This window comes from Xenopus tropicalis, chromosome 2 (genome assembly GCF_000004195.4).
Source record: "Xenopus tropicalis strain Nigerian chromosome 2, UCB_Xtro_10.0, whole genome shotgun sequence".
NCBI classification, from domain to species: Eukaryota; Metazoa; Chordata; class Amphibia; order Anura; family Pipidae; genus Xenopus; species Xenopus tropicalis.
Genome location: NC_030678.2, coordinates 21,872,745 through 21,899,568, shown reverse-complemented (window position 1 = coordinate 21,899,568; position 26,824 = coordinate 21,872,745). Strand labels below are relative to the sequence as shown.

The 26,824-nt window shown below is 39.3% G+C and overlaps 2 protein-coding genes across 3 annotated transcripts; both read left to right on the top strand.

Moving 5' to 3' along the window:
- Positions 1–6,065: 6,065 nt before the first annotated feature.
- LOC116408758 (protein spinster homolog 1-like) lies at positions 6,066–9,137 on the top strand. The gene is made up of 6 exons (XM_031896586.1): positions 6,066–6,789; positions 7,023–7,088; positions 7,577–7,713; positions 7,862–8,019; positions 8,188–8,257; positions 8,653–9,137. Exons 1-6 carry the CDS (start codon positions 6,573–6,575, stop codon positions 8,797–8,799), a joined length of 795 nt encoding a protein of 264 aa, XP_031752446.1. The 5' UTR covers positions 6,066–6,572; the 3' UTR covers positions 8,800–9,137.
- A 243-nt stretch (positions 9,138–9,380) lies between these two features.
- LOC116408757 (protein spinster homolog 1-like) lies at positions 9,381–13,379 on the top strand. Of its 2 annotated transcripts, XR_004221211.1 has the most exons (6): positions 9,381–9,797; positions 10,344–10,533; positions 10,645–10,710; positions 11,932–12,030; positions 12,202–12,638; positions 12,760–13,379. XR_004221211.1 is itself a non-coding variant. In XM_031896585.1 (5 exons), exons 1-5 carry the CDS (start codon positions 9,580–9,582, stop codon positions 12,385–12,387), a joined length of 759 nt encoding a protein of 252 aa, XP_031752445.1. In that variant the 5' UTR covers positions 9,381–9,579; the 3' UTR covers positions 12,388–13,379. The 2 variants fall into 2 exon arrangements, 1 of the variants encoding a protein (XP_031752445.1); XM_031896585.1 differs by having other exon boundaries at positions 12,202–13,379.
- The last annotated feature ends 13,445 nt before the right edge of the window (positions 13,380–26,824 follow it).

The following is a 26,824-nucleotide window of genomic DNA, read 5'->3' as shown; positions in this document are numbered from 1 at the left end:
TGACCAACTGTGTAGAGGGACCCTGGCGTTAATACTGTGAGAATGGCTTAAAGTTGGATTTCCCCATTGAAAGTCAATAGGTGAAATCCAATTGGCTGCTGGTGGCTCCACCCACTTTTTATAACCTTAAACTGTGGTTACCCGGTGACTATGCAAAATTTTGGGGCCCTGGCGTTATTATCACTGTGAGAATGTCAAGAGGTTAAATTTAAACCAATGAAAGTCTATAGGTGAAATCTGATTGGCTGTTGTTGGCTCCGCCCATTTTGCATACACTTGAAAGATCGTCGCCCAGTGACAAACTGTGTAAAGTTTGGGGACCCCAACTTTAACCATGTGAGAATGGCAGCAGTTAAAATTTCTCCACTGAAATCAATTAAAGAAATTGGCTGTTGGTGGCTCTGCCCACTTTTGGCCATGCATAAAATATCATCTTTCCATTCAGGCTGACCCTATGACTGTGTGACTCAAGTTTGGGGAGTGTAGCCTCAAAGCTGTAAGATTGGCAACAGTTTCAATCTCCCTATTGAAAGTCAATAGGTTAAATTTGATTGGCTGTTGTTGTCTTTAGCAAACATTGCCTTTTTTATTTGGGTTGACCCCATGAGTGTGTGGATCATGTTTGTGAGTGTAGCTTCAAAGCTCTAATATTGGAAGCAGTTTAAAGTTCTCCATTAAAGTCAATGGGTGGAAATTCAGTGGCTGTTGTTGGCTCTTCCCACTTTGTTTGGAGCGGCGCCACAAAAAGACGGGGGGGGGGGCACTTAGAAAAGCACAAGCAACCTGCTCCACTATAGGGAGAAGAAGTGTGGGGAGTTTTTGTGTTGTACCCCTAAAACTGTAGGAGGAGTAGCGTTTAGAAAATGGGGGGCGCTAAGAAGAAGAAGAAGAAGAAAAAGCAGAAGAATAAGCTATGTTTGGTTTTTAAACCAAAATAATATATTAGCAATACTGTAAATATACATAAAAGTGTCTTTTAAATAAATGGGTCAGATTTTGGTCAATAATAAACAGAACTAGAAAGGTAAGTTTGAGAACAAACTTAATGTTGGGTTGAAAAACATGAAGTCACTGAATGAAATCTGATCTGTTGTTGGCTCCGCCCACTTTTTCTAACCTCGGACCACAGTTATATAGTAAAAACCACTGTGCAAAGTTTTAATAATGTGTGAATGGCAGCAATTTAAATTTCCCCACTGAAAGTCAACGAGTGACATCTGATTGGTGGCTCCGCCCACTTTTTCTAACCTGGAACTGCAGTTACCCAGTGACTAACTCTGCAAAGTTTGGGGACCCTAGGATTAATAGTTACAGAACGGCAACAGTTTAAATTTAAACCAATAAAAGTCAGTAGGTGAATTGTGATTGGTGGTTGGTGACCCCGCCCACTTTTTCTAACCTTGAGTGGAAGTCACCCAGTGATAAACAGTGGGCACCCTGGCATAAATAGTGTGAGAAGGGCAGCATTTTAAATTTAAATCAATAAAATTCAGTTCCCCTGCAGTTCCCCAGTGACCAACTGTGCAAAGTTTGGTAACTTAGGCATAAAAATTGTGAGACTGACAGCATTTTACACGCCACAATTGAAAGTAAATAGGTGAAATGTGATTGGCTGTTGGTGTCTCCACCCACTTTTTTCTAACTTTGAACGGCTAATACCCAGTGAGTAACTCTGGAAAGTTTCACAACTCTGGAATTAATACTTAAATAATGGCATCAGTTAAATATAAACTAATTAAATTTAATGGGTGGAAATGGGTTGGCTGTTGGTGGCTCCACCCACTTGTTCTAACCCTGTATATGTAGTCATCCAGTGACTGACTGTGCAAAGTTTGGGAACCCTGACATAAATAGTATTAGAAAGGCCGCATTTTAAATTTAAACCCTAAAAAAATCAATAGGTGAAGTCTGATTGGCTGTTGGTGGCTCCACCCACTTAAAAAAATATAAAAAACCTCCAATGCATAGTCATCCAGTGACTGACTATGCAAAGTTTGGGAACCCTGGCATCAAACCAATTAAATTCATAGGTGAAATCTGATTGGTTGTTGCTGGCTCCGCCCACTTTTTCAAAACTAAAACTGCAGTCCTCTAGTGACCAACTGTGAAAAGTTTGGGGACCCTGGGGTTAATTCTGTGAGAATGGCAGCAGGTTGAATTTCCCCATGAAAAGTCCATAGGCAAAATCTGATTGGCTGTTGGTGGCTCCACCCACTTAAAAAAATATAAAAAACCTTAAATGCATAGTCACCCAGTGACTGACTATGCAAAGTTTGGGAACCCTGGCAACAAACCAATAAAAATCAATAGGTGAAATCTGATTGGTTGTTGGTGGCTCCGCCCACTTTTTCAAAACTAAAACTGCAGTCCTCTAGTGACCAACTGTGAAAAGTTTGGGGACTCTGGGGTTAATTCTGTGAGAATGGCAGCAGGTTGAATTTCCCCATGAAAAGTCAATAGGTAAAATCTGATTGGCTGTTGGTTGCTCCACCCACTTAAAAAATATAAAAAAACCTTAAGTGCGTAGTCACCCAGTGACTGACTATGCAAAGTTTGGGAACCCTGGCAACAAACCAATAAAAATCAATAGGTTAAATCTGATTGGTTGTTGGTGGCTCTGCCCACTTTTTCAAAACTAAAACTGCAGTCTTCTAGTGACCAACTGTGAAAAGTTTGGGAACCCTTGGGTTAATTCTGTGAGAATGGCAGCAGGTTGAATTTCCCCATGAAAAGTCCATAGATAAAATCTGATTGGCTGTTGGTGGCTCCACCCACTTAAAAAAATATAAAAAACCTTAAATGCATAGTCACCCAGTGACTGACTATGCAAAGTTTGGGAACCCTGGTAACAAACCAATAAAAATCAATAGGTGAAATCTGATTGGTTGTTGGTGGCTCCGCCCACTTTTTCAAAACTAAAACTGCAGTCCTCTAGTGACCAACTGTGAAAAGTTTGGGGACTCTGGGGTTAATTCTGTGAGAATGGCAGCAGGTTGAATTTCCCCATGAAAAGTCCATAGGTAAAATCTGATTGGCTGTTGGTGGCTCCACCCACTTCAAAAAATATAAAAACCTTAAATGCGTAGTCACCCAGTGACTGACTATGCAAAGTTTGGGAACCCTGGCAACAAACCAATAAAAATCAACAGGTGAAATCTGATTGGTTGTTGGTGGCTCTGCCTACTTTTCAAAAGCAAAACTGCAGTCCCCTAGTGACCAACTGTGAAAAGTTCTGGGACCCTGGGGTTAATTCTGTGAGAATGGCAGCAGGTTGAATTTCCCCATTGAAAGTCAATAGGTAAACTCTGATTGGCTGCTGGGGGTTCTGCCCACTTTTTCTTATCTGGTGCCTAACTCTGCAAAGTTTGGGGCCCCGTGTTATTACTGTGAGAATGGCAGCAGGTTGGATTTCCACCAAGTCAATAGGTAAAATCTGATTGGCTGTTCACAGCTCCACCCACTTTTGGGCATCCAACAATCATCATATTTTCATTCAGGCTGAGCCCATGACTGTGTGATTCAAGTTTGGGGAGTGTCGCCTCAAAGCTGTAAGATTGGCAGCAGTTTAAATTTCCCCATAAAAGTCAATGGGTAAAATTTGATTGGCTGTTGTTGGCCCCTCCCACTTTGGGGTCATCCAACAAATGTTGCTGTTTCATTCGAAGTGACCCCATGATTATGTTATTCAAGTTTGGGGGGTGTAGCTTCAAAGCTGTAAGTGCGGCAGCAGTTTGAAAATCTTCCCTGTCAAAGTCAATGGGAAAATTCGGGGTGTTCGGAGCGGCGCCACAAAAAGACGGGGGGCGGGATCGCTTAGAAAAGCACAAGCAACCTGCTCTGCTATAGGGCGAAGAAGTGTGGAGAATTTGGGTGTTGTACCCCTAAAACTGTAGGAGAAATAGAGTTTATAAAGTGGGGGGCAATAAGAATAAGAAGTGGAAGAATAAACTGAAGTTGAAGAACAGTATTTTGGGGTTTTCAACCCAACATAATAAAGCAGGGTATGGAATTTCTATGGCAACTGTTGGAGGTACTGGTTTAAGCCGGAAATGGTGTTTCTATGGCAACCACTGGGAGAACTCTGTGATGTCATAATGTAGACAAGAAAGATTAAGATAGTGTCTCTATGGCAACCATTGTGATGTCATTTTATATTTAAGGGCATTGCTTTGTCCAGTTAAACACAAATCATTTTGCATTTCAATCTCGATGGGAATGGAGTGCAAAGCGATTTTTCGGTAAGTACCCCCTAATCATATCTATCTATACTCTGTACATATATAGGCATATATATATATATAACTTTGAACTGCAAATACTCAGTGACTAACTTTGCAAAGTTTGAAAAAAATGGCATCAGTTTAAATATAAACCAATCACAAAACAAAAACTGTAATACCGTGTTAGCCAGTGTCAAAAATGATAAAAAAGCACAAATACAAGAATATTGTATAAATGATACCTATTTGGCTAACAATAAAAGTACATTGCAAGCTTTCGGCAAAATACCTGAGGAAGGGGGCCTTAGAGCCAAATAGGTATCATTTATACAAAACTCTTGTATTTGTGTTTTTTTATCAATAGAAACCAATGAAATTTAATGGGTGCAAATGGATTGGTTGTTGGTGGTTCCGCCCATTTTTTCTAATCTTTAACCTTAGTCCCCCAGTAACCAACTGTGAAAAGTTTAGGGATACTGGAATTAAATGTGTGAAAATGGCTGCAGTTCAAATTTCCCCACTAAAATCAATGAAAGAAATATGATTTGGCTGTTGGTGGCTCAGCCTCCTTTTTCTAACCTTGAATACGTAGTCACCCAGTGACCAAAATAATATATTAGTAATATCGTAAATATACATACAAATGTTTTTAAATAAGTGGGTCAGATTTTGGTCAATAATAAACAGAATAAAGCAGGGTATGGAATTTTTATTGCAACCACTGGAAGAGCAGTGTGATGTCATAATGTAGACAAAGGGCAGGTACTGGTTTAAGTAGGAAATGGTGTTGCTATGGCAACCACTGGAGAACATTGTGATGTCATAATGTAGACAAGAAAGATTAAGATAGGCATTGCTTTGTCCGGTTAAACACAAATCATTTTGCATTTCAATCTCGATGGGAAAGGAGTGCAAAGCGATTTTTCGGTAAGTGAGCACCACAGTACCCCCTAATCATATCTATCTATACTCTGTACATATATAGGCATATATATATATATATAACTTTGAACTGCAAATACTCAGTGACTAACTTTGCAAAGTTTAAAAAAAATGGCATCAGTTTAAATATAAACCACACAAAAACTGTAGTACCGTGTTAGCCAGTGTCAAAAATGATAAAAAAAAAACACAAATACAAGAATATTGTATAAATGATACCTATTTGGCTAACAATAAAAGTACATTGCAAATAGCCAAATAGGTATCATTTATACAAAACTCTTGTATTTGTCTTTTTTATCAATATAAACCAATTCAATTTAATGGGTGCAAATGGATTGGTTGTTGGTGGTTCCGCCCACTTTTCCTAATCTTTAACCTTAGTCCCCCAGTAACCAACTGTGAAAAGTTTAGGGATACTGGAATTAAATGTGTGAAAATGGCTGCAGTTCAAATTTCCCCACTAAAATCAATGAAAGAAATCTGATTTGGCTGTTGGTGGCTCAGCCTACTTTTTCTAACCTTGAATACGTAGTCACCCAGTGACCAAAATAATATATTAGTAATATCATAAATATACATACAAATGTTTTTTTTTGGTTTTTTTTCAGCTTACAGAATATTTAATGTCTTGCTTTTTATATTTCAATAGTTTTTTATTGAAAGTTTTCATTTTATAGACATATACAGAAAGAAAGGGGTAGTTACGTATATATCCACTTATACAACATTAGTATCAATATATTGCAATTTTACATTTGCTGTATGTTTTCATTTCTTTTATTGTTTGTGCTCATTCCGTGGAATCTTTCCACTTATCCATTAGTGTATAAGGATTAGGGGGGGAAGAACTATAGGGGGAGGGAAAGAGGGGAATAGGGGGTAAGCTCATACAAATGTTTTTAAATAAGTGGGTCAGATTTTGGTCAATAATAAACAGAATAAAGCAGGGTATGGAATTTCTATTGCAACCACTGGAAGAGCAGTGTGATGTCATAAAGTAGACAAAGGGCAGGTACTGGTTTAAGTAGGAAATGGTGTTGCTATGGCAACCACTGGGAGACATTGTGATGTCATAATGGAGACAAGAAAGATTAAGATAGGCATTGCTTTGTCCGGTTAAACACAAATCATTTTGCATTTCAATCTCGATGGGAAAGGAGTGCAAAGCGATTTTACGGTAAGTGAGCGCCATAGTACCCCCTAATCATATCCATCTATACTCTGTACATATATAGGCATGTATAGAGGGATTTTTTAATCCTTTGACTTTAATAGAAGAATACATTTCATTCTGGGGGTGTAGGGGTTATATATCAGTAGGGGTTACCTTTCTTAGTGAAAATGATTTATTTCTAATATCAATTCTCTTATTTTTACAGTTTTCTTAAAATTTTATTCTACTTTATCATGTATCCTTACAATGTTGTAAGAGATAAAATCAACCGCTTAGTAAAGCCAAAGCGCATTAATGATGACATAGATATTGAGAAAAACACGGAAGAAAGACAAGAAGAAAAGAGGGAAGAAAATACCCCTCCTACTTCCAAATGGCGCTCTACGTTAGTTATCATAATTATTGGTTTCCTTATGATAATTAATACGACCAATGATGTCATTTTTAGCGGTAAGGTTGAACTTCATTAAAAACGACTTTTGCATCCAAGACTGGATATTGTAGCTTAAACATAAACCTTTTTTTCTAGAAAGTTTTAGAAATGTCAGTGTATTAAATCTTTCAAAAATGTCTATTACCTCTGCAATATATATAAAAAATATTCACAGTTTTAATTCTGGAAGATAATAGAGCAGCTTAACGAACTCCCTTTCATTGTGTCCTATTTTATTATTTTCCCATAGGTTCCCTACCTGACATCAGGAATCATTCTGATATCAGCAAACAAAAAGCATGGATATTCCAGAACAGTAATTATCATTTCTTTGCATTGTTTGTGTGCTTTGTGTATCATAATCTGTAATGCTTTCATTTCTTAATGTATCCGGCATTTAAGTAGCAATTGTAAAAATGCCTTTAGGCAGATCTGCCCCTTCCAGTTGTGCCTGCACCCAGAAGGACTGAATCTGCCCGGGTAGAGGCCCATGCAGCCGATACCTACTAACAAAGGCGAGACTTGCCGTTGGTCGGCGCATATCAGCTGTGTGTGTCTGCACCCCGGCGGATTCAGTGCTTCTGGGTTCCGGCACAAGCAGAAGTATAGGGTGGGATTGCCAGCTTGCGCTTATCCAAAGGCTGACAATCCGCCCACTGTGCCCTTGCCCTTATTTTCTGAGTTGCCCACTGTTGATTAAATCACTATTATAAATTGCTGCCTAATGAGGTACTTTCTGTTGTTGAATGCTTTGTTAGTTATTAACAATTTGCCTCACAACCTTCTTTTTTCCTATCTCCACAGTGTGTATCGGCATTGGCATATCAACTGCATCACTGTTTGCATATTTATGGGGTGCATACAGTAGTGTAAGAATAATATGTGGAGTTATTGCTGCGCGGATGATATTCTCCACTGCCTGTTTATACATTCCAACAGAGGTAAACTTTTATTTCCTTTTTGTTCTTTGAGCAAATGCCATTAGTGCCATTTCACTAATCTTATAATGCCAGTACCCTGCGCTACAATGATTGTTTAATCTGAATCCTATTGATGCATTAAATATTTGGTATCTCTTTTATCCTTTAGAGTTTTGGATTTTGGGCCTTACTCTGCCTTCAAAGTTCATTAACCTCAGTCAGAGGCAGTTATATAACTGCTGCTCCTCTGATAATCGCCGATCTATTTGAAAACAGAACTCGAACTTTAATACAGTGCATCTTTTACATCTTTTTTTCTATTGCATGGTAAGTTCCCCATTCCTTTATGTTAGTGTGATATGGTTTATTCTGTGTGTGTGTCTGCATTCCAACATGGCAACTTGGAATTTCCAGACTGTAATATTAATTCATTTGAAGCACATATTCCCACACCAATGTGTATTGCACTCATTCACTCTGTCTTTTCTATTACAGTGCCGTGGGGTCCATTTATGGACCAGTTGTGACTGCCCTTTTGGGTTCCAAGTGGCGCATTGCACTACAGGTAAGTGAAACATATTTGGATATAACAAAGACCAGTGGGAAGGCATAAGCATCGCTTTCTGAAGTAGCTCGAGGTTTCTTTGAGAGGAAACTTCAGACATATGTCTTTACACTGGTCATTTACATTCCTCCCAGTCGTAAGGAAAATAGGGATGTTTTGTTGCCCGAGAAGGGGCAAGAGTATAAGTACTCAAGGGTAGAGTATGAGCAGAGCAATCATATACAACCGCACCTTGTTGTGCTAGGGGTTCAAGGGGAATATTACTGCTCATTGCTAAGAACATTCTTGCAATTTAGCTATTTGAATCTCTGTGTTTAGTGTAGATCAATGGGTGCTTCATATTTATGGAGATAACTAAGCCACATAACTGACAGCTATCTTTCTTTTGGAAACAGGTGGACATCTGGTTTGACCTGGTTGCGATTCTGGTATTTATTTTACTGATAACCAAACCAGGTGTAGGTGGCTTGGTAATTAATCCTACAATTGAAAAGAAGAAAAGAAGCCTTAAATTGGATATTTTGGACATGGTTGTAAAGTGAGTAGCTACCAAGTATAGTAGACTGCTGGACATATTTTCAGTTTAATGTAGAAGCACAAATAGGCAACTTTAAAATTAGATAAAAGAGGCTAGTAACACACCCAAGATGGCAATGCTACATATGCATTTATCCATAGCTGTTATTTAGACTATATTGCCAAACATTAGGCATCATTTCTATTCAATGATAGAGATCCTTATTTAAATTCATCTAATTTTACCTTTACGTTTTAATCAGTTCTGGCCCAGGCCATGGGCATGAACTCAGTAATCCAATCAATTACAGGTATAGGATCCATTATCTGTAAACCAGTTATCTAGAAAGCTCCAAATTACAGAATTGCCATCTCCTAGATACTCAATTTTAATCAAATAATTTTTAATTTTTAAAAATGATTTCCTTTTTCTTTGTTATAATAAAACAGTACCTTGTACTTGATCTATAATTAATCCTTATTGGAGGCAAAGTTATCCTATTGGGTTTCAACAATGTTTAGTTCATTTTTTAGTAGATTTAAAGTATTAAGACCTAAATTACAAAAAGATCCCTTATCTGGAAAACACAAGGTCCCAAGCTTTTTGAATAACAGATCCTATACCTGTATATTAATTACATTGCTATAAAGTGAATTTTACAAGATATTAAAGGTTTCTCTAAGTAGGGTGCATATAAGCAAACCAATGACATTCAGAGAAAACATTATTACACTTTCTAGACTGAAATAACTTGTGTCGACTCAAAAGAGCCATTTTTATCTTTGGGAGGGTTACTGGTCCTCTAATGAGGAATGAAAATCAAGAGAGAGAAATGTGTTGTTTGGTCACACAAATTATTTATGATCTATTTCATTTCAGTCGCAGCTTGATTTGCTCGGTTGTCGGATTTGGAGCTGCTTCTTTTGCTACTAAAGGGGCATTTGTCTGGATTCAAATCCTAATGAAGAGAGTCTACAATGAGCAGGAGCGATATTACATACTTGGAAGGAATATTGAGTACAGGTAGGTCCCTATTTCATTCTCTACTTGGCTAATTGTTAGGGCAAAGACACACAGGGTTATTTAGTAGCAGCTACTTGTCATGGCTACTAAACACCAGAAAATCCACTGCCATAGGCAATACTGAGAATTGCCTCTACTAAATCACACATAGAGACAGTTATTAGTAAATGATTACTCTTTTCAGACTGATACAAAAACTTGCTGATTATCCCTGTGTGTACAAGTAACTATTTCTTATTGGCTGAAGCTTTCTTTAAATCACAGCTTTACAAACCCTAAAACCATTTAATGACAATTTTAGAAGATATACTCAGATGTAAATTACAATAATTGTAATTATATAAAAATAAGTCCAATATTAGTATATGTCTATGATATTTCTAGTTGGTAGGTATATGTTAGAGCTCGACTTTTCCTCATAACCTTAAACAAAGAGCACATAAAACTGATTATGACTGTTACATGTTTAAAACAACAATATATATACGTTTGCACTTTATATGTTTATTTAATCAGTGTCCATTTAATCTCTATTATTGTTTATAGCACACTATATGAATTAGGGAAATGCGTGTCCGTTGTGCTTGGCATTGTATTGGGCACAGTGATCAGTTCCATTCGCCGAAAAGCGAATCGACGAGCAGATCCGATACTGTGCGCCATAGGACTTCTCCTGGCTATTCCACTTATGTGCTTGAGTATTTTCCTAATGAGGATGAGTTTCTTCACAGCTCAAGTGAGTATTATGCAATTGGGTTAATACTTAAATATTAGCACATATGTAATAGTTCATCTCCATAAAACATCATCCAACTCAACTGTTCTCCCATCTTCTTTTTCTCTACAGGTTTTCCTCTTTTTAAGTTGGATTTGCCTGTCTCTGAACCAGGTCCCAGTAAACGAAATTATTCTGGTAACGTATTCAGTTTCCTTTTCTGTTACTGTAATGTCTCATACAGATACTTGCACCAGTACCAGTGCTACTGTATTTGTTTTATGTCTTGTACCCTCTTTTTCACTTGAGTTCAATCAGCTTGTGCTCTACATACTATATTTAGTCTACGGTTTTTGTTGGTTCTTAAGCTCAGGGCAGGAACTAGGGGTAGGAAGAAGGGGCACCTGTCTAGGGCGCAATGATGGGGGCACCAGGCAGGTACCTCTCCTGCCTTCCCCTAGTACACACTTCCTTGTTATTACCCCTGCTGCTTGTCATTACACGGCGGGGGCAATGACTCCCACCGAACAGTATTGCACGTGGGTGAACAGGGGAATCACTAGGGTGCCGGCCTGCCGCTGCTTAAGCTAAACAGACCAATAGGGAAATTGGAGCTATTCAGTGTTAGGGTTTTGTAAGGTAGCTAGTTATTAACCCATTTCTGACACTGTTTTATAAGTAGGAGTCCATTATATAGAGGGATTATTTGTGTAAGTGCACAGATCTAATCTAATGCAATAATCAAACATGGCGTAGCCCAACAGAGTTTGCCCTGTGTAAGATTATGAAATAGCAAATGCCATATACTATTTGTGATTAAAACATTAGATAAAAAGTACAGGTTCTATTCTTTGAACTTAGGCTAGTGCCCCATGGGGCTGATTCTGTGATTTAGTCCCTACGCTGGAACCAGGCTTCTACCTTGCCCACACCCCAAAGCATTGGCTCCCCCTAAGTGCAGGCAGATGTGGCGGATATCGGCTGTGAAATGCAAACTCATGCTATTTTTGCTGCTATCTGCCGTATTGTAGGCAAGGTAGGCGGCTGGAGCTGGTAGGGGCTGATTCTTTGCATTTTTTAGCAGGCCGAGAATCAGTCCTGTGAGGCACTTGCCTTAGGGTAGATTTGTTGCTCGTGTTAGCACATTTATGCTGTGGGCTAAGAATCTCCCCTTGTGCCAGTACCCTGTTGAAGGGACTTAATAGCAAGCTAATGCTTGAAGCAACATTTTGCCACAGGGCTACTGTACATGATGTAGACCTTAATGGTTCCATATACATATAGCTAAATATATAAGATAGAGCAGCCCTAAGAAAAGAGCACATAGCAATAATTTAGGTGTTGTCCCCTAATTGTAAGTATAATTTACATATAGTTGCCCAAATTCTCACATGCCAAAATTTTGTTCTCTTTTTCCAGACAACAGTGCTTCCAACCCGCTTCGGTTGGGCATTTTCTGAAAAGTCAGTTGTAGAATCAATAATGGCAGATAAAGGGGTTACAAAACTCTTGCATTGGGTAAGTAGTATCTTTTAACCTTTAAAAACAATGCAATAAGCAAGGATAATAACCTTTTTTTCTTGTGGTTGAAATGTATTTGCCATTTACCATTTGTTGTAATGCGCCACAGCATTAACCTTTTGATAAAAAGGCAGTGTTTCATTTCTATTGTTTTAATTTGTCCAACAGATTTTTGAAAGACTAAATAGAGCCGCACCATACCTGTCCCAGAACAGTACAGAGGTCATTCTCTTGATTATCCCATTCATGGCTTTCGTCGGAGCTGGATTATTTTTACTTACAAGTAAATATATTGAAGAGGATGAGAAGAAAGTAAAGCAATTTATGAATACACCAGATCCTGTGCTACCTTAGAAGAAGAAGGTACATGGCTTTCGTCGGAGCTGGATTATTTTTACTTACAAGTAAATATATTGAAGAGGATGAGAAGAAAGTAAAGCAATTTATGAATACACCAGATCCTGTGCTACCTTAGAAGAAGAAGGTACATGGCTTTCGTCGGAGCTGGATTATTTTTACTTACAAGTAAATATATTGAAGAGGATGAGAAGAAAGTAAAGCAATTTATGGATACACCAGATCCTGTGCTACCTTAGAAGAAGAAGGTACATGGCTTTCGTCGGAGCTGGATTATTTTTACTTACAAGTAAATATATTGAAGAGGATGAGAAGAAAGTAAAGCAATTTATGGATACACCAGATCCTGTGCTACCTTAGAAGAAGAAGGAACAGAGTGATGGTTACGGATATAGCTGGCAGTAGTGTGGGGGTGATATTTTACGACACGCTTAAAAAATGTAATGAAAAACATTACACACAATAGTGTATTCTATACTGAAAGAAAAGGAAAAAACTTTTTTGGGGTATGGTCCAGTTGATCCAGGGACTAGTCCGATTGCCATCTTGGAGTCAGGAAGGAATTTTTTCCCCTCAGCGGCAAATTAGAGAGGCTTCAGATGGGGTTTTTTGCCTTCCTCTGGATCAACTAGTAGTTAGGCAGGTAATATATAGGCATTACGGTTGAACGTGATGGACGTATGTCTTTTTTCAACCCAGCTTACTATGTTACTACGTATTATCCAAAGTTTGGGTGAGAAATCTGTAACTCAGCGTAAGGACTAAACCTGCCAAAACCAAAAGTCAATGTGGACCAAAGATGTGTACACCTTCTCCGCCAAAGTCAGATTCTATCCCGAAAGCACAAGCAAGTTACAACAAAACCAACCCTACAGAAGACTAAAATACCCTTGGTGAACTCTGAAGAAGTTGCTATCTATTGCCATGAAATTTGAAGCCTGAACATGTGCTTTTGAGAATTATTTAATAAATGATAATAATAATAATAATAATAATAATTATAATAATAATAATTTAGTCTATTGTGAGAATATTTTCATAAATGATAATAATAATAATTTAGGCTATTGATGCAAGATTGGACTGCTACTGCTTTTGCCGTAGAACTTTTAACAGATCTATTAACTTTAACATTTGACCAACAAATTTAACATAAAACATACTTATAGAACTTAAAGTTCTGCTCTTCTCTGCAGTGGTCGCTTGATATGAAAGTAATTCTTCCAAGTGTGGGAAACCTTATATGACTGTGATGTTAAATTTACCCTACTGTATCCAGCGTACCTTAAATTTATACACCAAGGGACGACGCATTAGTTCACAGAAGAGGAACCAGCCAGGGACTTTATGCAAGCAGTATTGCTTCACAAGGGTGTATCCCGGTGAAATGATTTACTGTTTTTTTGTTATTTTGTATATCTTTTATAATACATTTTATACAAATATATCCTGACACAGAATTTTCTTTTCCAATTTGAGTATGGAAACACTAATACATATAAATTGAGGCATATAGGCAGAAGCTTTTAATGGTTCTAGATGCCTTTAAAGCTTTTTTTTTAACTGATTTAGATTAGCTCATGTTAACATTACCATTATCCATAGTGTAGGACGATCCTGTTTAATAGGCAGACATGGTCGGGATTGTCGGAAATGGGGGTAGCAGAGAACAGGGTACAGAAAGAGTAGTATTGAGCAGTTGAGTGATAGTGTAAAGGGGTGCTTAGTAGGTGACATGGCTCCTTTAAAAGTCAAGGGGAGAATTGGTGCAAAGCTAGAATTAAATGAATAGAATAAAATTTGATCAAGGTCTAGGAACTTATAGCAACCAGATCTGTAACTGCTCCTTACATATTGGTTACTAGACCTGGCACAACCTTTGCACCTGTTATTATTCCATATCTCTTACATACAAATCCCAAGTATCTGGAGAACTTTGTTGGACCAGTGGAAACACTCATAGCATTGCTATTTCTATAGAAGTAGAAGGGGAGCTATTATTAGGCCCTCTTACTAGAAACAGCAGAGACTACAACACTGCCCCTAAGGAAATCAGTTACGTCCATAGGAACATTAAGTGCAACCCCACAATCAGCATCTATCAAATGCATTATACCTTCCATTCTGCAGAAAATATACTTTATTGGTAAGAAACACACAACATCTATTATCCCCTTAGACAGTAAAGTAAATGGGCCCAGGATAGTGTTTCTATAATAGTTGTATCCTTGTGAGTGGGAGCCGCCATGGTGCTTACATTTGCTTGTGTATTGCATATAGTTCAACAGTAGCAGTTACAGATCCCCGGGTTCCCTTTTGGCCTATAGAGAAAGCCTGAGCTGAAGCTGCTCATATGTATGAATGCGGCCAGTCAGTGAGTTAAGGAATGTTTGTACAAATAATCAGCTATAATCCTATAGTGTACTGTTAAAAATAAATCTCAGACAAACCTAATTTATACAGTACGTGGTAAAGTTTGTCTTTTAGCAACAAGTCTACGCAATTTATACTTAAATATTTCTTAGTATATAAGGGACAGGTTTAAATGAACTACAAATACAAACTTGGCTCATATTATTGGGCGGCCATTACATTGCATATAAAACAAACAGACTGTGAGTGAAATACCTTTCTACCAATTAAACCTTATTTGAATAAGCTTTTTATATACACAATATTTTCCTCCAAAATAAAAACTTTAATGATACCATGCCCGTATTTAAAATGTTTCCCATTTTGTGGTTTAATCACTTTCTTTACTATTATAACCATTAAACCAATCCATAATCCCCAAACCAGAGCACTCAAGGTCTTGGAAGGTAACACTGTCCCCTAGTGGATTTCCTAAGGACCACCCTCTAATATAAAGAGACCCCCTGACCTCACTGTTAGTCTCCAAGGCAAAAATGTAAAAAATAGGCACCTATTTGAGGCCACTGGGAGCAACAACAAAGGGGGTGGTGGGGAACATGTTGCTCATAAGCCACTGGTTGGGGATCACTGCTTTAAGAAATAGTTAGATAAATCATTTCTCAAGCCCTTTAGGCTTTACATCTAACTTAAGGCAAGTTCCTACCTTTTCAGTATTCACCCATCTCCCTGTTACATGAACCCATCTCCCTGTTACATGAACCCATCTCTAACACATCTGTGTTGCACCTGGACTGAACCAAGTTGTGCAGCCATGTTTCTGACTTCCACCCAAAGAGATCACAGAAGGAGGGGCCTAGGAGGTGCATAAAGGATATCAGCTAAAGGTGGCCATACACGAGCAGATCCGCTCGCTTGGCGATATCGCCAAGCGAGCGGATCTTCCCCCGATATCCCCACCTACGGGTGGGCGATATCGGGGAGCATTTAGGTTAAAAAAAAAATAATCCGATCGTTTGGCCCTGGGGCCAAACGATCGGATTATGTCGGCGGCAATGGGGCAGTCGGATCGGGGACCGCATCAACGAGCCGATGCGGTCCCCGATCCGACCAGATTTTCTAACCTGGCCGATCGAGATCTGGCCAATTTCAGGCCAGATCTCGGTCGGCCAGGCCGCTCTGCTCTCCCCATACACGGGCCGATTAGCTGCCGAATCGGTCCAAGGGACCGATATCGGCAGCTATAGTCGGCCCGTGTATGGGGACCTTAAGTCTTCACAGGCTTTATGTCTTCACAGTCTTTCACATCTCTTCTTATGCAATTAGGGTTGCCACGATCCACACCGTGTACATCTCAGCCCCTCCCCAGCCCCTTGAACTCTTGTCCAGCCCTTTCTCGGTGCAGACTTCTAGTATAGCCTCCAGCAAAAATAGGCAACCCTACCTGCAGTCTATACCCATAACCCACACAGGTAATGCCCAACCCTTGCATTGTTGCACAGCCCCTTCTCCATCCAGGCCGGTACTGCCACCGGCAAAAAGTAGCAACCCTACATCCGGCCTATACCCATATCTCACACTTATCCACACAGGTTGGCACACAGGTAGTGCTTACTTAGAAGCTAAACTGCTTGGTCCACAGATAAACCAAAGGATTAGGGGTTGGCCTTCTCACCACCCCCAAAGAGTACTATGTCTGCTCTTCTAATGATGGATTAAAGATAAATAGTTAGAACTGCAATCCCCAGACAATGTGTATATATTGGATGTATAAGGAAAGTAATAATAAACACTCAACATGATCATGATCTATAAATCTGCTAATAATTCCCGACGCCGTGTGTACAGTACAGAAATGAGGAGGCATTTGGCGTTGCGTGGGAAATGTGCAAACAATCTCCTATTGATAAATAAACAGAAATACAGCGAATGGCGAGGAAACTCTCAGCTTTCAGTTAAATCCAAGCACAAAGACATAAACATTTAATATTAGGATTCTATGACAGCAGTGTTTCCTATATTGCTAATAAAACCCGATTTTTCCCAACATAATCTAATATATAAGCAGTGCGGCATGCTTAAGAATAAATGGATTCATGCAGAATAAATTTACTTAAAATTGCTAAAAGATGTTGTTTTATAACTGGCAAACATTGGGGCCGTGGTTGTCAGATTCTATCAATTTAAACCCTCTCGAAGGTCCAGTCTTTAGACAAAGCCTACTTTTAAGGTTCAACCTTTGGCCAGGGCCACTCTTAGCTCATGAAATGGGCATAGCTATAGGAAAATATTGGTATATCAGTCATTCAGTCACAGAGAACAGCAAAAACATTCGCCCCACATCTCACCCTAATCTGACATTCAGGTTGTGATTTTAGGGGTATCTAGGAGAGCATGTAGTCATTCTCCCCAATTCTCTCCCAAATTGGACATAGTTACGTTGTTAAGTTTAAAAAAGACCCATCAAGTTCATCCTCTTCAATTTTAGGCTTAGCCCCACAACCACTGCATTAGGGCAATGTCATATGTGGGGATTCCCATGTTTTGCCATGCACAGTGGGCAGGCAGCAGAATTGAATCTTCATTGGCTTGAATGGTAATCATCTAGACCAGGGATCCCCAACCTTTTATTCCAATGGAAAAAGTGTTGGAGAGCAACACAAGCATGAAAAAGGTTCCTGGGGGTGCCAATAAGAGCTATAATTGGCTACTGAATAGCCCCTATGTGGACTGGCAGCCTACAGGCTTTGTTTGTCAGTACACCTGATTTTTATTCAACCAAAACTTGCCTCCTTACCAGAAATTCAAAAATGGGCACCTGCTTTGAGGCCACGGGGAGCAACATCCAAGGGGTTGGGGAGCAACATGTTGCTCGTGAGCCAATGGCAATGATTTAACTACCACTAGCCTAGACATGGTGGTAATTCCAGGGACCATGAACCCAACACACTACTGCCACGAGAACAGGACTGCCATCCATACCTAGAACCATGGCATCCTGGAAGTGATGCACATCTACTCTTTGATCATCGCACTTTGACCCATCAGTTTGGATCATGAATTTGATGCATATGCATTCTATTGTATGCAATGTAACTGGAATTCTGCGGAGAACAGCTACATTGTGGGTTAATTTGCCTCCACAGATTGCATCTTACCCTTTTTACCTACTTCCTATGAGCCCTAATGTTAAGTAAAATAGATCTATCAATTGGCATCATTGGATTTCCATTGTATATATGTTATTTTTTTTCTCACTACTCCCAATACAGGTATGGGATCTGTTATCCAGAATGCTTGGGATCTGGGGTTTTACGGATAATGGGTCTTTCCATAATTTGGATTTCCATACCTTAAGTCAACTAAAAAATGATTTAAACCATAATTAAACCTGATTGTTTTGGCTCCAATAAGGATTAATTATATCTTAGTTGGGATCAAGTACAGGTACTGTTTTATTATTACAGAGAAAAGGGAATCATTTAACCATTAAATAAACCCAATAGGGCTGTTCTGCCCCCAATAAGGGGTAATTATATCTTAGTTGGGATCAAGTACAGGTACTGTTTTATTATTACAGAGAAAAGGGAATCATTTAACCATTAAATAAACCCTATAGGGCTGTTCTGCCCCCAATAAGGGGTAATTATATCTTAGTTGGGATCAAGTACAGGTACTGTTTTATTATTACAGAGAAAAGGGAATCATGTAACCATTAAATAAACCCAATAGGACTGTTCTGCCCCAATAAGGGGTAATTATATCTTAGTTGGGATAAAGTACAGGTACTGTTTTATTATTACAGAGAAAAGGGAATCATTTAACCATTAAAAAAACCCAATAGGGCTGTTCTGCCCCCAATAAGGGGTAATTATATCTTAGTTGGGATAAAGTACAGGTACTGTTTTATTATTACAGAGAAAAGAAATTATTTTTAAAAATGTGAATTATTTGACTAAAATTGATTCTATGGGGAATGGCCTTTCCGTAATTTCTGGATAACAGGTTACTGGATAATGAGGCCAGTAGCTGTAATCGTTTTACCTTTTAAATTATATGAATATAATGGAATATTTGCAATTTTGTGAATTTGAAAAAGTTATTTTCAATGACAAATTTGCCTTATTTTCTGGAATTTTTGCTGATTGCACCAGGGCCGCAGTTTGTTCCTGCCGTTGATGGACGCGGGATGTGATATAGATTTCTCCGAGCTCCCCCACAGGCACAGTAAATACTCTTAAAAACACATCAACCTTCCAAATAACCGAATCCTGTTTACAGCATGCTAAAGTGATCAATTACACCGCAAGATCCTTCAAGCGTGTCTCTGTTAGTGGCATTCCTCTCGGCTAAACAAAATGCCTCCTTGCCTGCGTACGACTCCTGAACCCAACTCCTCTCGGCTATTAATCATGGGTAACGCTGCCATGATGTCACTACAGCCCCGTTCCATACAAATTGCATTTGTTGCATTTGTTTGTGGAAACAATACGAAGGTGGATGCCTGGAAAACAGGCTTGATGGATGTCCTTTGGCCATAATGTAATCACGGCGTCTCTTCTGTGACGAGATAATGTGACTAAGTGACCCACAATAAAGTATATTGACAGGGAAGATGAATGAATTGTGGTCAGATGAGTCGGTGACACCCGGATAGTTACTGCAGTTTAATGTTCGGTGCCTGTCAAATAATCTTGTCACCTCCATTAATAAATGCGGGCCAAGCTTTTGTTAGGATATAACGATACTGTCAAGGGAGACAGTCGTGTTTCTACCCGATAACCAGCAAAAGGGGACATTGAATTCCTGGGCGCTTCAGCAAAATAAACTGCAATTATTGACCACTGTTACCATGCATCTAATGAACGGAATGAAAGAATACAAAGCAGGTGAATAGCAATCCTGCTAAAATCAATGGCAGGAGGTGCCATCGCCTAGACAGGGACACACCAGCAACCGATAAGCAAATACTAGGACAAGTGCAGTGATTAAGCAGCAAGGTGATTGCGGAATATAAATGTATACAGAACGGAAAAATAGATAGATGGCCATACATGCGCCAATAGGGCAGCATAATGTACAGGTTGGCCCGTGTTTGTCACCTTAAGAGACAAACAAAAACAACTTTGAATAGCAATAACGTTTACAAGTTACTTTAAAATTGCTGAAATGTATAATTAATGTATTGTGGGAATTTGCAGAAGTGACAGTAGCTTAGTCAAAGGAAGAGGAAAAGGCCATACCCTAGGTAACTTCAAGCAGGACTGCACCTGTTTTTACTCACAGCAGGGTTTTTTTAGTCAGGGCTCTTTCCGATTTCACACAGCACATGCAAACAAATAAAGCTTAGTCTTCAGACTGGTCCACTGGCAGTCTAATTATCTACTGTTGTTTTGTAAATGCATAGACCACCCCAGCAAGCAATTCTTCTTGCCCTACCAAGCTCCCTCAGCTTGTTCCCACCTGGTCAGAGCTCCTAGCCCTATCCCTGCATCACAGCACCTGTACAGGGTTTTTAGCCTGAGTAAATACAATCCTTATTACAGGGTTTTAGCCTGAGTAAATACAATCCTTATTACAGGGTTTTAGCCTGAGTAAATACAATCCTTATTACAGGGTTTTAGCCTGAGTAAATACAATCCTTATTACAGGGTTTTAGCCTGAGTAAACACAGTACTTATTACAGGGTTTTCAGCCTGAGTGAACACAGTCCTTATTATTCTCCATATCTTCTCTGTCTCATTGAGTATTCTAGAAGAGATGTGCCCTTCTTCAATAGTCACTGTGACACAGTGGGGCTCATTTATAAACACTGGGCAAATTTGCACCTGGGCAGTAACCCATAGCAACCACTCAGTGATTAGCTGTTTTTTAGCCAGCTGCAGGTAGAATAATAAAATCAAACATCTGATTGGTTGCCAATCTTGTATCAGTTATTGATTGCTCTATATGTTACTCTGTCCAATGTATGAAACCCACTTATTGTACAGTGCTGTGGAATATGTTGGCACTTTATAAATAAATGTTAATAATGGGTAACTGCCCAGGTGCAAATTTTCCTAGTATTTATAAATGACCCCCATAAAGGCTTATTTACATCCGCAAGCGCAGTGGGCACCCTGCTCTTTTCCCCGTAGCCAGTTGCATTTGAAACCATTTTCATTAAAGGTAAAAGTGCTCCTTGCTACTCCCTATAGTTGCACTTGGAGCCTCTTAGTCTTTCCTGCCTTCTGTTCTGAATCATATGCTGTTGTGCCTATTGGCACAGGGAAACCCTGCAGCTAAATGAATAGGGCACACACCTGGGCACAGGTCACTCGCTCACGGAACATCAGAAATGACGCCAGGCAGACTTAGGAAATGCAGATTGTTCTTGAAATTGCACTTTGCTCAGTAAACCTTGTAAATTTATGTTTATCTGAGACTGTAACTGTAAATAAGGCCCACTCTCCCTTTAACAACCTTATGTTATTATGCTATATTCATATAGAAATAGCATACCTACCCAGGCTCCCTCTTGGTCAAAGCTCAGCCCCAAGCCCTTTCTCACAGCACCTGTATTAGATTTTTAGCCTCAGTGAGCACAGCCCTTGTTATTCTCCATAACTTTTCTCTGTCTCACAGAGCATTCTGGGAGAGATGTGCCCTTTCTCTAGGGTTACTGTGACACAGTATATTGTGAGTTTTAACATTCAATTCCTGTTTGTGAGTGATTGTGCCTAGAGCTGCATAAGCAAACTGTAAATGAGGCCCACTCTCCCTTTAACAACCCCATGTTATTATGCTATATTCATGTAAGAAATAGCATTCCTAGCCAAGCTCCCTCAGATTGTTCCCTCTTGGTCAAAGCTAAGACCTAATCCCTTTCACACAGCACCTGTACTAGGTTTTCAGCCTCAGTGAACACAGCCCTTGTTATTCTCCATAACTTCCCCGTCTCACAAACATTTTGGGAGATATACCCTTTCTCTAGGGTTACTGTGACACAGTATATTGTGAGTTTTAACATTCAATTCCTGTTTGTGAGTGATTGTGCCTACAGTTGCATAAGCTAACTGTGAATGAGGCCCACTCTCCCTTTAACAACCCTATGTTATTATGCTATATTCATGTAGAAATAGCATTCCTACCCAAGCTCCCTCAGATTGTTCCCACTTGGTCAAAGCTCAGACCTAATCCCTTTCTCACAGCACCTGTACTAGGTTTTCTCCATAATTTCTCTGTCTCATAAAGCATTCTGGGAGATGTACCCTTTCTCTAGCGTTACTGTGACACAGTATAATGTGAATTTTAACATTCAATTCCAGTTTATGAGTGATTGTGCCTAAAGCTGCAAAAGCTAACTGTAAATAAGGCCCACTCTCCCTTTAAGAGCATTACGCTATCATGCTATATTCATGGAGAAATACTGTAAGGATTTATCACATCACCAGACTGATGTACTTTATTCATAATAAAATGATTTAGAAGGCTAATTATTTTTTCAGATATTATTACTTTGACCTACACAAAATTCTGCATTTCCACGTTACATTTTTTTATATTGGTTGCTATAAATTATACTATAGTTACCTTGTAAAGTCAGGAGAAATAATGTCTGGTTTAATACTGAGGAACATCCTGTAATCTCTGGGACTTTATGGTCTTGGGAGGATTCCGCAGCAGGCATTTGGAATGAGTGGGATTCTTAGCAGTGGCTATTACCTCTTGTCAGGGAGAGATAAATGATGGTGAGATTGCCAGAGCCTTGGAAGGAAGAGGGAGCAAAGGTCGTACATCCATAACCCTTTCAGAAATTAGATTAAAAATCTGAATATAAGCATCACGCATTCATCTTCTCTCAACTGTTTCACGATGTGAGTGGGGCTGGGAATCTAAAACCGAAATAAAACTGCAGCTGCACAAGGGCAACATTGCAAATGCGGTTGAACTACAACTACAGATTGCAATACATTTAGAAAGCTCCGAATTACGGAAAGGCCATCTCCCATAGACTCCATTATAAGCAAATAATTCTAATTTTAGAAAATGATTTCCTTTTTCTCTGTAATAATAAAACAGTACCTTGTACTTCATCCAAACTAAGATATAATTACCCCTTATTGGGGGCAGAACAGCCCTATTGGGTTTATTTAATGGTTAAATGATTCCCTTTTCTCTGTAATAATAAAACAGTACCTTGTACTTCATCCCAACTAAAATATAGTTAATCCTTATTGAGGGCAAAACAAGCCTACTGGGGTTAAATAATGTCAATTAATTTTTGGTAGACTTAAGGTATGGAGATCCAAATTAGGGAAAGATCCTTTATCCGGAAAACCCCTGGTCCAAAGCATTCTGGCTAACAGATTCCATACCTGTACCAGCACCCCACAGAAAGATAAAGGCTACACAGTTAGCTGTATATATGTATATGTTGTCTGAATTTACTGAAATGGCAGAATATATTTTCCACAGGAAGAGACAATAGTGCCTGATGTAGTTTTCAAGCAGGAAGCAATTGTGTTTTATTCACAGCAGGCTTTCCTTAAACAAGGCACATTTCAATTGTACCCAGCATATGCCACAAACCAATATGAGCTTTCATTTGACACCAGAACAGACTGATCCACTGGCAGCCTTAATACCTGCATTTTTACAGAGTCTCAGCCACAATTAATGCTTCTTACTCAATACAATTATATATATCTATATTCTCAGTACATTGGTGGTGTTCTCTGCTCTCCCAAAAGTGCACAAATGTGTCCCCCCACTTTCTACTTCCTGTCTTAGCTTTACCCCTTTACCACAGGTGATGACTCATTAATGTCAGCACCTCTCTTGGCTTTTCAGCCTGAGTGAACAACACACCTGTTATTCTCCTTTCCTTCTGTGGTGAGATAAAGCTGTGGGTGAGATATACCTACATCACTTTGCCACAATGTGTATATATACATTGCATATCACTAACTACATATACAAATGTTAAATGATCCTCCACCTAATGGACAGAGTTCTGTCTTTTGCTCCCACACTACTTCCTGTTAATGTTAGAGCTGCCATTTTAGGTACTATGGGCCGCCCCCTGGGATCATAGGATTCACATTGCACACAAACAAGCCAAGCCACACATACTGCTAGTCCTCAACCGGCAATTAATGGACAGACTTCTGCCTTTTGCTCCCACACTACTTCCTGTTACAGTTAGAGCTGCATTATTTCTGGTCATGTGATCTCTGAGGGAGCACACAGCCCATCACTAAATGGTGACACAAGGGAAAATATGTAAAAGGGCAATATTTACTGATATACAGGTATAGGACCCATTATCCAGAATGCTTGAGACCAAGGGTATTCCGGATAAGGGGTCTTTCTGTAATTTGGATCTTCGTACCTTAAATCTACTAAAAAATCAATAAAACAAATTAATAAACATTAATTAAACCCAATAGAATTGTTTTGCATCCAATAAGCATTAATTATATCTTAGTTGGGATCAAGTACAGGTACTGTTTTATTATTACAGAGAAAAGGGAATCATTTAACCATTAAATAAACCCAATAGGGCTGTTCTGCCCCCAATAAGGGGTAATTATATCTTAGTTGGGATCAAGTACAGGAACTGTTTTATTATTACAGAGAAAAGGGAATCATTTAACCATTAAATAAACCCAATAGGGCTGTTCTGCCCCCAATAAGGGGTAATTATATCTTAGTTGGGATCAATTACATGGTACTGTTTTATTATTACAGAGAAAAAGAAAATCGGTTTTAAAATTCTGAATCATTTGATTAAAATGGAGTCTATGGGAGATGGGCTTTCTGTATAACAGCTTTTTGCATAACAGATCCCATACCTGTATATACATTCCAGTTTGGCGAGATTCTTTAATAGGCCACTTAATGTGTTAGGTGTTCATTATGAAAGTATAGTTTGCCATTCTGTTACATTCCCATGTTATTGTGCACAGTGCATCCCCTCGCTTTATGGTATGTAGTAATCTAACTGAAGGGTGTGCAGTGCGTCCAATCAATTTATTGCAGAGTGGAAGAAGAGGATGGAGGGAATCAGGTGCGCAGCCATCACAAACACATGTTTCTGGCAGCTGCTTCCACCTCCCTCCATAGGGCTGCCGTATGCACTGTACACACATAATCAATTCACCGCACCCCAAGTCACACGTAGCATAAGAACAGCTCAAAGCAGTGATAGCTAACACCTGGCGCGATAGGCGGAGCCTCACTACACATCCGTATATGCACTGCCAGTCAGAGCCAGGAGGCCAGAATGTGTAAAACTGTGAATATAACCAAATGTACGTATTCCAGCTACAATTTCATGAAACATTCCATTTCTCTAAAACACGGGCTGCGTGGCACAGCGGGGAGTGCACGTGGTACGTATTTGTATTACAGTTTATATTATATCTTAAATTAAATGGGAAAAAAAGAATGTAATCCTTACTCATCTCATTTCTTGTATTTGAAATAAAATTCCGCTTAAATGTATCCTTTCCACATGTGTCTCTATAGAGGCAGATTCATTGAGGGCAGTTAATGGGAGACACAGATCTGGAACTGCTGGGTATATGGGGTAGGATATGATGTAGCTCAGGTACTGGCATTACTGCCCGGATTTTAGAACAAACACTGCCCCCTCTTGGCCTTTCATAGGACAACATTACAGTATAAATTACATAGGATACAAAATGTAATTGATCACATAGCAAATTCATTTATTCTGCTAAGTACACATGTACTGAAATGACTACACATTCTTTCTGTGTATTCACTTCAGTCACTTCTGTGTAGTCACTTCCCAGACCAGTGGGTCCACAATTAAAATTGCTATTGCTGGAGCTACCACTACCCTGGGTTGATTCCCACACTGAGTTGTGTCTATAGCCGCCCCAGACTTGCGCCTATTGAAATGAACGCAGATGCCATTTTGAACCCAGGCTCCAGAAATGATACAGACCCCAGACAGAAAATGCTAGACAGGGCTTGCACCCGGTTATGGGAATTGGGAAATGGCTGCATATTGGATAAAAAAAAATATAGCGATGTGTGTGTCCTCAATTGCACTTTGCAAACTGCGTTTGCGTTGTAAATTACCCTTATAATTATAGCAAAGAAGGCGAAGTTGTGCTCAACCACTAAATGTTAAACTATTAGGCACCAGTGCAATGAGGCTGACCATAAAATGCATACAGACAACAACAAGAGGTCCTCTGCACTCACCCATTACCAATATATAAAGGACATTAAGACATTCTGTGCATAAAGCAACCCTCCCCTTTAAGCAAAACAGGGATTGTTTATCCATATATTGAAATATATTCAAGCTGGCCAATTTAGTCAATGTCACCCCAGGTTTGGCCAATCCTACACTCAATCTCATCTGATTCATTAACAATTCTACTGCTTTAATATACATTTAACAAAGGGATTACCCAGGGATTACTGTTAACCCCTACTTCAATCAGGAGGGACTTGGTGCTCCAGAGGCAGGCTGGGGCTGATTTGGCTAGCTATTACTAATTTACCAACAACTACATTGGCAATAAATTTGTAATACTGGACGTTTTGTCAAAACCGGACAGGTGGCAACACTATTGCAGGCGCTCTCCTACTTTAGGACTACTGGGCGGGAAGAGGGCACCTCAGCTGGGTGGGGAGCAGTTGGGGGGCAAGAGCAGTTAAAAGTTGCCTCTCCTGATAAGGAGTGGGGGTTAACAGTAATATGGGAGCTAATTATGAAAAGAAGGAGATTGGGCAATGAGTGCAGGTAACAGGGGCCAAAGTAAAGTGGCTCCTATATGTGAGTTGTCATGTTAGTGGATGAAAGCAGTGCTAGAATATGGGAGGAAGCAGCTGTTCCCACACATACAGAGTGACACGGGGGGGGAAGAATTGTGGTGCAACAGTAACGGAACAAATGAAGGGGGCGCCTGCTGATCTCCTCTTTTAGATCTTGCTAAATCTGCATACAGAGCCATTCCGGACTTCTCTGGAATATCCCATTCTTCTTGTGTACCTGATTAATAATTCAAATTCGTATATTGACAGGGTAAGTTGGATTAAA